Source organism: Pelobates fuscus, chromosome 2 (assembly GCF_036172605.1).
Source record: "Pelobates fuscus isolate aPelFus1 chromosome 2, aPelFus1.pri, whole genome shotgun sequence".
In the NCBI taxonomy this organism is placed as follows: Eukaryota; Metazoa; Chordata; class Amphibia; order Anura; family Pelobatidae; genus Pelobates; species Pelobates fuscus.
The window spans coordinates 44966460-44978577 of NC_086318.1; the positions used below are offsets into that span (position 1 = coordinate 44966460).

The window sequence follows — 12118 nt, forward strand, 5'->3', positions numbered from 1 at the left end:
TAGTGTCATTGTATTGTTACATACTGTATTTGTGGTTACATACTGTCTTTGTAGTGTTACATACCCTATTTGTGTTATTACATACTGTATGTGGTTTCATAGTGTCTTTGTGTTGATACATACTGTATTTGTGTTGTTACATAGTGTCTTTGTATTGTTACATACTGTATTTGTGGTTACATACTGTCTTTGTAGTGTTACATACCCTATTTGTGTTATTACATACTGTATGTGGTTTCATAGTGTCTTTGTGTTGATACATACTGTATTTGTGTTGTTACATAGTGTCTTTGTATTGTTACATACTGTATTTGTGGTTACATACTGTCTTTGTAGTGTTACATACCCTATTTGTGATATTACATGCTGTATTTGTGGTTCCATAGTGTCTTTGTGTTGATACATACTGTATTTGTGCTGTTACATAGTGTCTTTGTATTGTTACATAATGTCTTTGTATTGTTGCATACTGTCTGTGTTGTTACATAGTGTCTTTGTATTGTTAATACTGACTTCAGGTTGATACATACTGTATGTGTGGTTACATACTGTCTTTGTAGTGTTACAAAGTGTCTTTTTCTTTGTATTGTTACATAGTGTCTTTGTATTGTTTCATACTGTCTTTTTATTGTTACATACTGTATTTGTGTTGTTACATAGTGTCTTTGAACTGTTGCATAATGTATTTGTATTGGATATCTTTGTTCCACTATACATGTTTTGAGGAAGTATACTACATGTTTTAAAAGCAACGCATGTCTGGAATTCCAATACTGTAAACAGCATAGGAGGCAAAACATAGCAATTCCAGTCAATGTTGAGGTCTCTTGGGAAACCAACCTTGGTTGATTTTGTGTGTGTTGTTCAATATAAAACATATATATTGTGAGGGTTCTGGGTTCCGCACATGTGTCCCATCTGGAATCTGCTGAAGCTAGTCATCTACCTTGGTCCTATCACAACTATTACTTTCCACATCCTTTCTAGCACCTCTTTCAATCCTTGGTATTTGTCCACCTTCTCATGTTCCTTCTTCCAGATGTTACAGTCACTGGGTACTGCCACATCCACCAATAAATGTCAGAACTCCTTCTGTCCTGGTCATCTTCCTTCTTTTTTCAATCATCACACTTAACTAGTCCGAACGACATTCTGATGTCCTTCTCAGTGCTGTATCTATAATGACGAGGCTAACAAGGCAAAAACGTCGGCAAAAAACGCCTCCCCCCAAATGCCCGGTTAGCCTCTTTCCTGGGGGCCCCAAAAGCTGGCCAACTGCAACCCCCCACATCCACCACTCCCTTCTCACCTCCACTGTACCCCTGGGAAGAATCCACTCCAGCTCTCCCAGAGGTAGGGAGGCTGGGTGGATTTAAATTAAAATATATGTATATAAATCTTGGCACTCATCATTTCAATTAATCTATTGTTTGTTTAGTTGCCCTGGTGCAATCCCACGCTGAAAGTATCAATAATATATGAAAATAGAGATGCACTCTGCGGTCTTTGTAGAAAAAATATAGTATATAATTCATCCAATAATTAACATCCATTCGATCGACGTTTCGACCCATTCGGGTCTTTCTCAAGATTTTTATATATATATATATATATAAAGACGAGGAAATATTCTTGCACTCCAACAAAACTATATATTGGTACCTGGTGCTCTGGTAGCAAAAATCATAAATATCCAAAAAAATACCGGCACTCCAGGAATTCTCAGCGATACAAATTTTCTTTATTCAGTTAAGGACGTCAACGTTTCAGCTCCTCATGGAGCTTTCATCAGGACAACTTAGACAATAAAACAAGCAAGCTTATATAGGGAGAATCTCAATTAGTATACTTACATATTCAGGTGTTTCACCTCCATTCCCGCCATCAAACGGACCGCAGCTGCCAACCGTATCAGCACACTCCACTTCTGGGTTCCTGGCCCACATGACCGGGTCCGAGGTATCTGATTCGCCGACTGACGTTACCGGGCAACCAGGGACGCCAACGTCACTTTGGTCAAACCCTTTACTTACGGACTGAGGCATGAGTCAAACCTCCCAAGCCCTTCAGTGCCATAAAGTGTTGCCGTGGCAACCGGACCGTAGACAGACAGGAGTATAAACTCTTTACTAAACCAACCGACCGTAATACTATCCTACATTACGGGAGCTTCCATCCCAGGCATTTAAAAATGTCACTACCGTTCTCCCAGTTTTTGAGAGTGTTACGCAACAATTCCCAAACGAATCAATGTGACCTCCAACTTGAGATTATGTACAAAAGATATCAAACAAGAGGATATCCGCGTCCAATACTTGAAGAAGCTCTTAAGAGAGCTAGAAGTACCCATACTGTTCCTGCAACACGTGTTGACAAATTGACCAATACTAGACCAATCTTTCCAATGCTTTTTAACACCGCTAGCACGGAACTAACTACATCGGTCCGGAGCAACTGGAATATCATTACACTGGATCCATCCCTCCCCAAGAGTCTACGCCAGAAACCACTGTTTTGCTATCGTAGAAACAGGAATTTAAGGGATATGTTGGTGAATACAGACCCCATACACTGCTATAAGCCGACATCTAAAGACTCCAAAAATACGGGATGTGTAAGGTGTTTGGGGTGTGTCACCTGTGGACACATTATCCCTGCTAAAACCTTTAGTCATCCACACACGGGACAGACTTTTCGAATCCAACATCGGATTCATTGTCGGAGTGATTTTGTAATTTATAAACTGTCTTGCCCGTGTGGCTTGAACTATGTCGGCAAAACAGAGACGGCACTCTGTGAAAGAATTAGGGGCCACAGATCAAGTATCCGACTTGCCTATCGTGATGGCAAGTCGGACAAACCTGTGGCCCGACATTTTCTGGAACTATCACATCCCCTGGCTTCGCTTAGGTGTGTGGCCATTGACCATGTACCGACCCCTCTTCGGGGGGGAGACCGGGGCAAACTCCTGTTACAGAGAGAAACGTACTGGATAACACGGTTGGACACTATCTCGCCCAGGGGTCTGAACGAAAAATGTTCTTTCACTATGTTCCTATAATATCCTAGTACTAGGTTGATTAGAGTACAGAGCATCTTACGATTACCTGAGGTATAGGGTTGAACTTTCTATCTGCACTAGTTCAAATAATAATGTAGTACTGCTTTTTACTAGAAATTTTAGCCTTTATTTAATATAAAGAGGATTTCTTAGTTATAAAAACAATTATTCCGTTGATACTTACATATCCATGGGGGTAGAGCGAGAGTCAGGGATTATGCAAATTGTTCTACAGTTATATATCAATACTAGGCCTGCTGCATATAGGTCATTTGTTCATGCTTATCATTTTTCACTAGATATAGATATAATTTTTCCTATATTGCATACAGTAGCACTTTATTACACTTTCCACTTGTTGCATCTTTGTCATAAGTTTAACATTTCTTCACTATTTCACTATCATTTTGTACATAGACAGAGCATCACACACTTAGATACAGATTTTAGTCTCACTAGTAGGTAAGTACAATTATTCTAGAGATAGTTCATTATATTCTAGTCCACACTTCACAAGATAGGCAGATATTCCGCCTTTCATTAGTAAGGACACATAGATCTTACGAGATCGTGGATCACATCGTTTTTATATTCATACAACATTGTATTCACGTAATAAATTAAATAATGACCAGGCCGTTCACTTAAGATACGATATGATATAACACTCTATCGGTTTGTATATATGCCATATATGTATTTGTTCCAGCATTCCCTAGACACCACTGATTCTCTGTTACTGCTCGCATTCTCCTGTTTCCCCTCCCCTCCTGTCTGTCTACGGTCCGGTTGCCACGGCAACACTTTATTGCACTGAAGGGCTTGGGAGGTTTGACTCATGCCGCAGTCCGTAAGTAAAGGGTTTGACCAAAGTGACGTTGGCGTCCCTGGTTGCCCGGTAACGTCAGTCGGCGAATCAGATACCTCGGACCCGGTCATGTGGGCCAGGAACCCGGAAGTGGAGTGTGCTGATACGGTTGGCAGCTGCGGTCCGTTTGATGGCGGGAATGGAGGTGAAACACCTGAATATGTAAGTATACTAATTGAGATTCTCCCTATATAAGCTTGCTTGTTTTATTGTCTAAGTTGTCCTGATGAAAGCTCCATGAGGAGCTGAAACGTTGACGTCCTTAACTGAATAAAGAAAATTTGTATCGCTGAGAATTCCTGGAGTGCCGGTATTTTTTTGGATATTTATATATATATATATATATATATATATAATATGTAAGTGTGTGAGACAATGTTTGTGAGTGTGTCAGTATCAAGGTGTCTGTGAGTGTGTGTCTGCGAGTGAATGTGTGTCTAAGTCATGATCTGGCTACAGGGGTTGAGGCCTATGCAGAACATTATCGTGGATATCGCATCACCTTGTTATCTGCCACATTTGATGTTCAATTGTGTTATTTGCATCAAGAAGTTTTCTTTTCACTTGTCCCTCGAATTTTTGATGAAGATTCTTAAACTCTTGCTGACCTTGTATAGGTCCAATCATTCCAGTGTCCTTGAAGTCCATCCAGGCTGTGCACAGTTTGATCTGTCTGGTCTAGTGGATGGTGTTTCCTTGTGAGAGCCCTTCATGACCAGTATTGCTATGCCTTGTGTTAGCCTATCGCTAGTAGCTGGTTCAGTTGGTAATCTCTTTATCCAGTAGGTGTGGATTATGTCAGCTGGATGACTTTTCAATGATCTTTGGTAATCTTGCCTGGTGGTCAAGGGCTGCTAGCTCTTCTATGATCATATTTCTAATATCTGGTCTTATGCCATCTTGGGGCAGAAATTCAGTTTGGCAACTCTATGCATGGTGTGGCAATTTATTCCTCCACATGGCTCATATTTGTGTAGTCCATCTAATTCTAATTGTGATACTAGATTCCTCTTGACAATGTTGTGTAACTATCTGTTTTGGTGTTAGGGTAGATGAAGATAACTTATTCATCCATGGTTCCCATGTAGTAGCAGTCAAGCAGGTCTAGGTTCTCCTAGAATGGGTTGTTCCAGTAGCCCATCTTGTTCCAGTAGCCCATGATGATAATCTTGTCATCAAGCATCTGACACAGACTTTCTAATCCAGGCGAAGTCCAAGCCGGTGTTCTGTCAGATTTCAGAACCGGTCAGAAATCTGGACCCTCGTTATGTCCGGTGCAGCCGCGTCATGTGTGGTGATGCAGCATCAGCTGTGGCCAGTGCTGCACATGTGCGCTAACACTCCTGATCGGTCCAGAAATCTGATGCACACTGCAAGCATAGGTGAGACAACAGCGGCACTCCCGGTGAGGCGACATCAGCTGGCATCGTAACTCCTCCTCCCTCACGATTGCGGTGTGTGAAAAGGCTGCCCAGCGAGGTCCTGCAAGATAAGTAAAGCTACTGTTACACTCAGGTTATAGTTAGGTCCTTTCACAAAAGCCCTGGGATATGAGGCATTTAGGGTTAGATTTAAGGAGTATTTTTTTTCTTTACAGATTAGTGACACCTAGGGAAATAATATTTAGAAAACAAGGGTTAATTTTATCCTTACATCTAGGGTCAGGGTTAGAGTAAGAAATGAGAGAGGCTGACTTTTAAGTGCTGCAGTGTAGGCCCTAACTACCTTATTGACAGGGGCGGATCCAGAACCTAATTTCGAGAGGGGCACTGGTGGGAACAATTCAGGCACAATAACCACTACAGCTCTGGCCCACTCCTAGAGTAAGTAGTCAAACCGTTAAAGACCAGTTTGACACCTTACCTAGGGTCTGCCAGGATGGGGGTTGTAGTAGGGTAAAGGGACTATAGTAGGGGACAGAAGTAGTAGTGTGTGTGAGGGATATAGTGTGTGTGAGTGAGGGTGCAGTGTGTGTGTGTGTGTGTGGGGGGGGAGGCTGCAGTGTGTGTTTGTGTGAGTGAGATATATAGTGTGTGTGAGTGAGGGTGCAATGTGTGTGTATGTGTGTGGGGGTGCAGTGTGTGTGCATAAGGGTGCAGTGTGTGTGTGTGTGAATGGGGGTGCAGTGTGTAAATGTATAGGGTTACTCTAATGTTATTATTGAGTCTTGTCAGTAAGACACTTACTGTGAGGTGGTCTGACCAGTGTGGGAACTTAGGGTACCCAGTTCTAACATTACCACTGTGCTAATCATTATATCTGTATCTCCTATCATCCTAATCAGACTGCTATAAAGAATAAGGTTTTTAATGTTAAGGAGGCAATAATATGCATGCCTGCCCCACATAATATAGGAGCAATAGGAAGAGGGAAAAATTTAAGGATTGCTAAGAAAGAATTGAGGGGTTCAGAGAATATTTCTTTTGGGTTAAAATTGGCACGTTTAATGGATTATAAGGAGAAAAGAACCAGAGAGGGGCTGAGAAGGTTTGACAAGATTGGCCTTTTGTGGAGGAGATAGCGTTTAAGAGAAACTATAGGTCTAGTTGTATTCCTAGCACTAAAGTAACCTATAGTGCTCCCTCTCTTGCGCCCCCCCCCCCTCCCCATAGCGCTGGCAGGATTAAAAACCCTTGTGTTACTTACCTTATTCCAGCGCTGATGTCCCTCGGCGCTGGGTAAGGCTCCATCTCCGCTCCTCCGCCGATGTCAGCTGGCAGAGGGTACAGAAGGCCCATGCGCAGTAAGCGCCACAAACGCATTAGGACTTCCCCATAGGAAAGCATTGAAACAGTGCTTTCCTATAGGATTTTAGCTGACGCTGAAGGTCTTCGTGCAAATGTCCACTAAGGACCCAGAAGCACCTCCATTCTCTGTCAGGTAGACAGCCACTAGAGATGGAGTTAACCCTACAAGTTAATTATTGCAGTTTCTCAATTATTATTACAATTGCAGGATTAAGGTGACAGGGACACTACACTCAGACCATTTCTATGAGATGTCTGGGTGACTATAGTTTCCCTTTAAGGCATCAAATAATTAAATGTGTGTGTGGGTAATCAACACCAATACAACTTCCACAAACAAGCCAACTGAACAGTCTGTACACCATAGCATCTACTGCACTAAGGCACCCCCAACCACAAACACTCTCATGGCAAGTAGTCAAACCGTTTGACTTCTTATATGGCAATGGCCTGGCCCCCATTCACCACCACCACCACCTCCCTGCAGCCACGAACCTCTGCAGGGCCATCTCATTGGCTGAGAGGATTGTTCAGAGCAGAGAGATTCCGCCTGCAGTGGATTCAGGGAGCATATCCTGGTAGTGCCCAGGTAAGAAGTCAAACTTTTTGACTACTTACATTGGAGGGGGGTGGCACCAGTGCACATTGTAGTGGTTATAGTGATGTGTGAGAAGTGTGAGGTTGTAACACATTGATTATAGCTATATGTACATGTATTTTATAGTCGATGGAATTCTTTTTTGTTTACTTTAATAAGTTGCATTTTTCCAAGTAATTAATGTACACTTCTCACCATTATTTCACGTTTGCTTCAACCCGAATTATTTTACCATTAAAAAAAGCTATTTTATACTTACTTGGTTCTATAAAATATAACTCCCCATCAGACAAAAAGAACACAAAACAAAAGGGTTAACACACTTGGAAGCTCAAAACTGGGAACTGTAACAACAATCCAATACAGGCACTGAACGATGAAGGGGATAATTTTATTTTCTACTTAATCAACGTCAGTCAATGGCATTCGGCCATTTGTTCTTTGAGTTTTAACCCTAAGCAATTTAAAGCATTGCTAACATAATAATTATTTGGACACTTTTGTCGATTTTAAACTGTTTGTGCTTAGAAAGAACGTAGCTGGCTAATGTTAACCATGCTGCTTTTTTCATGGGAAAAAAAGATTCAAATTCCTAAATGCAAAAACATCCCCTATTACCAAGCTCCTCCGACCCCATGCAGACCCTCAGGCATGTAAATGCGATGACAAAGGTCACAATGCCTCCTGCTAATAATGCGTTGGATGAACACCAAGGAGAGGTTAGAACAGGACAAAAGGCATTACAGCAGCATAATACAAACCATGTGTGAGCTCTGAGCAGGAAATATGGATGTAGGTGCATGAATGTGAAAATAATTGTACTGGTAAAAGCAGGTGCCTATAGGTATTGCAGCCAATATTTCAGTCCTTACAGAGAGTTTATATAGGTCTATGTAGGTCTGTAGAGAACAATGCTATCATTCCCCTGTGTCTCGTCCTAAGAAACATAGAAAGTGAGGGCAGATAAGAACCATTCGGCCCATCTAGTATGCCCAATTTTCTAAATACTTTCATTAGTCCTTGGCCTTATAGTTAGGATAGCCTTATGCCTATCCCACGCATGCTTAAACTACTTTACTGTGTTAACCTCTACCACTTCAGCTGGGAGGCTATTCCATGCATCTACTACCCTAATCCTTCATAGCAGTCTATACAACTCCCATGATATAATCTACTTTACTCCCTACGCATCACACAAAGCCTCATCTACCATGGCACAATCTGTGGCTTTCCCCCAAGTTAAATTCCATCTCTCCTCCATTTATCGTGACCTATCTTCACCACCTTTTTTTCAAAGTGCAGGTCATGCCCCTTATGTCATATTCTTTACATTCTTTAAATGTGACTCTGTCTACCTACCCCATACCCCCCAAAACATAAACATTTCATAATGGTAAAAATTCAACATAAAGATTTTGTTGGAATTTCACTGAAGTTCCAACCCAGTTAAAATATATCATAAGACAATGTAGGGACAATTTTGTCTTTTGTATTTTCCCTATGCTTGACAAAAGGCACCGCTACTGCTGTCATGCTTTGTCAAGCCCTCAGACATCTCGACTCTCTGTCTGTGGATGATCTTGCCTGATCCTCCACAGACATTAGTCTTGTACTCTCACGCATGATGTTGGCTCCTGGCAGATGAAGCACCAGGAGGTAAAGAGGACCTCATGGAAAAAATGTCAATGGCTGCAACAGACAACAACTTCAGATAAGTAAAAACAAACAAACAAACAAAAAAAATACTACTTTTTCCTGCAACCTTTGGTCACCGCAGTTGATGCTTAACAGTCAATATCTGGGGTCTTTGCAATATATATATACCCCGGAAGGTGACCGAGCCACTTTAAATATCCTAATCAATCTCCCCACCATGTTCCTGCATATCCTAATCCATCTCACACAGTAACTTTCATCGACCAAATCCCTCTGCTGCTTTTCCTTTTCCCCTCTACAAAGCATCATTCCTTGCAAACTGTTATACTGTTTTATTTCTACCCATTTGTCAAAGTTCATCTCTCCCCAGTGTCTCAATCAACCATAATATAATTCACCTTCATGTCATAAACCATCTATTTACGCAAATCAGAATAATTCTAAATTGTTTAAACATCAAAACCCATCTAATACCCTTGTACTGCGTCAGTTGGATCCAGTGATATCCTGACCCTACGATATTGAATGGAGGTATTGATGACATCTTGAGAGTCCCACCTGTAACCCCTTTTATCTTTCTTGTGTATACATAATTGTCTTCTTGTGAGTGTGCATAACAGACAATGGGGTGAATATTGGACAAGTAGCAGCATACAGGTGTTACACCAAAGTACAGCTGGCAGTCTGGCACTTCTATTATTTAAATATATTTACAGGGTTTTTCACTAAATTGTGAATTTTTGGCAATTTAAGTAAATTAAAATTTTTGGGCCAAACTGTATTTATTGTTTGGCTATACCTTTAGTTGATTGATTAATTAATATATTTTTACTAATGGAATAAATGTTTTTCTTTTTATATTGTTAGGTATGATTAGCGTCACAGAGTTTAAATACTGTCGTCCTTTTTTTTTCTACACAAAGGAACGTGTAACGAATTCTGATTGGTTGGTGACATCACGTGCATTTTGCAAACCTGTGTCTTTTATCAGTATCTGTAACCGATGGTTTAAAAATTGTGATGACATTTGAAGATGGCTGTCTTCAAACAGAATTACTGTCACATTTTCAACCAGTTCTTACAGCTACATTTACTGTACCTTGGTAACACGAAAATCATGACTTTGTTTTAATTTTAATCTGATTTGCGGAAAAACATGTTAGTGACAATACCACTTTCATATTGATTTTGCATATCCTATTGTAAAATAAAAATTACTGTCATAAGAAATATGTCTTAATAATTTAATTTTGATATATATATATAAATATTTTTAATATAGGCAAATTCAGAATACCCACACGGGGCTAGACCTCTGGGTCCCGGAGTATCAAGAAATTCGTGGACGGATGATGACTGGACATGTGGAATATCAAATAGTTGTTGTTACCAATCTGTCTGCTTTTAAGACTGCCAAACACAAACCTGAAGATGTGGTGCAGTTTGTAGTAAGTCAAATTTTACCATTACTATTAGCCTCTGGGGTTTAGCTACTTAGCTGTGAATTGTAGTGATTTTAAAAATGGGTGTCAAAATTAAGGATAGCATAACTGATCTGAAAAGATGTATGCCTGCTCTGATTGGATTAATCGACTAATTTTGGAAATGCTTCCTCCTGGGACTCTCTGCAGGGCAAGGTTAAATCTGGAATGAGTTGCCCTGGACTCCCAAATATATGTGAACACAGTTTAACCCCTTTAAGGACCAAACTTCTGGAATAAAAGGGAATCATGACATGTCACACATGGCATGTGTCCTTAAGGGGTTCAGTAGAGTTTTCCTTAACTATTAGTCCATGGGTTTATTCACTAAGCTGTGAATTGTAGTAATTTTAAAAAATAAATGGCAAAATTAATGCAACAATAGCTGATCTTGAAATATTCAACTATAACAACTTGTCTCTTTTAGCCTGAATTCTGCAACTTAGAGTTCTATTTTTTACACAATGGACATGCATTGATAAAGGGGATTACCCAAAACCTTTGTACTGTATGTCCTTGTAAATCATTATTTTTGTAGCACTTGGTGCGCACATTTACAATTGTTTGCGCTGCCCTAATTTTTTCTATTTTTGTGGATTACTGTACCCTGCTTGGAGCTGCAGAGGGAGGTGCCAGCAGCACAACAGGACATGTTTGTATCTTGATTTTTTTCTGGGTACTGCAATAACCCCTACCTCAGCTATATACTGGCCATAACTGTTTGTTCTATTTGTTACAATAAGTGTTTAGTTAATAAAACCCCATTATTATATGGCAATGGAAGAGGACAGAAATCTTCTAGTTTAGGAAATTTGCAGACTTGGGCAGACTAGATGGGCCGAATGGTTCTTATCTGCCGCCACATTCTATGTTTCTATGCAGTCTGATGTGCTCCAGCTAGCTAACAAAGAATTATTTAACTAAATCGGACATGTTTTCTCACACTGCAGGTTGACATACTTGAGGATTTAGTCACTAAACAGGGAATTATAGTAAAGAGAAAACAGTTTTTAGCCTGGTAGACTATAGTGTGAATTTAAAATTGGAGCGCTTAACAAAATAAAACAATCAATATAATAGTCACTCTATAAACAGTGAGTAGTATATTGTTTGTTTTATTTTGTTAAGCGTTCAGTTTCCCTGGTTCAGTATAGTATAGTATATTCTCTAAACTGATACATTTGGAATACTGACAAAGGAAATGTATTTTTTTTAGACCTAAAGAATTACCTGACAACTTTGGCACAGCATGAATTGGGATGGGGAGCGGGCCTTCCAAGGGGGCATCACAAAAGACACAAATTGGTCAGTGGTGATACCTTTAAATGGGTGGCGAGAATTGCAGGGGCGTGTGAGTCTATCGTAAATAATACCAGGCTTACAGATAGCCTCCTGGACGGCTGCCCTACATAGAGGACCATGCAGGGAGTGCTGCTCAAGCTCTCTCTGCATTGTATTGGTGCCTGGAGCAAAGCGCTAGCATGTCTACTGATGCCCTTACACTGTGCTGCCTGGGGGACAATTCCCTGGTGTCTCTGAATGAGGGACACTAGGGATCTAAAGCGAGACAGCAGGACAGGAACCCGAAATCGGGATTGGCCCTCTGAAGCGGGACATCTGGGAAGCCTGAATAACTAAACAGGAGACGTAGTTGAGTTAAAGAATTCTTTGCATGTTGTTTGCATGTTCCTTATTCTTCATAATTCT

General features: G+C 40.6%; 1 protein-coding gene across 1 annotated transcript in view; it reads left to right on the plus strand.

Moving 5' to 3' along the window:
- Positions 1–12118, plus strand: part of HS1BP3 (HCLS1 binding protein 3) — a 130531-nt gene that overhangs the window by 1577 nt on the left and 116836 nt on the right. Inside the window, exon 2 of the mRNA XM_063442119.1 lies at positions 10213–10378. Coding sequence (XP_063298189.1) covers positions 10213–10378 — 166 coding nt within the window. The remainder of the gene's footprint in view (positions 1–10212; positions 10379–12118) is intronic.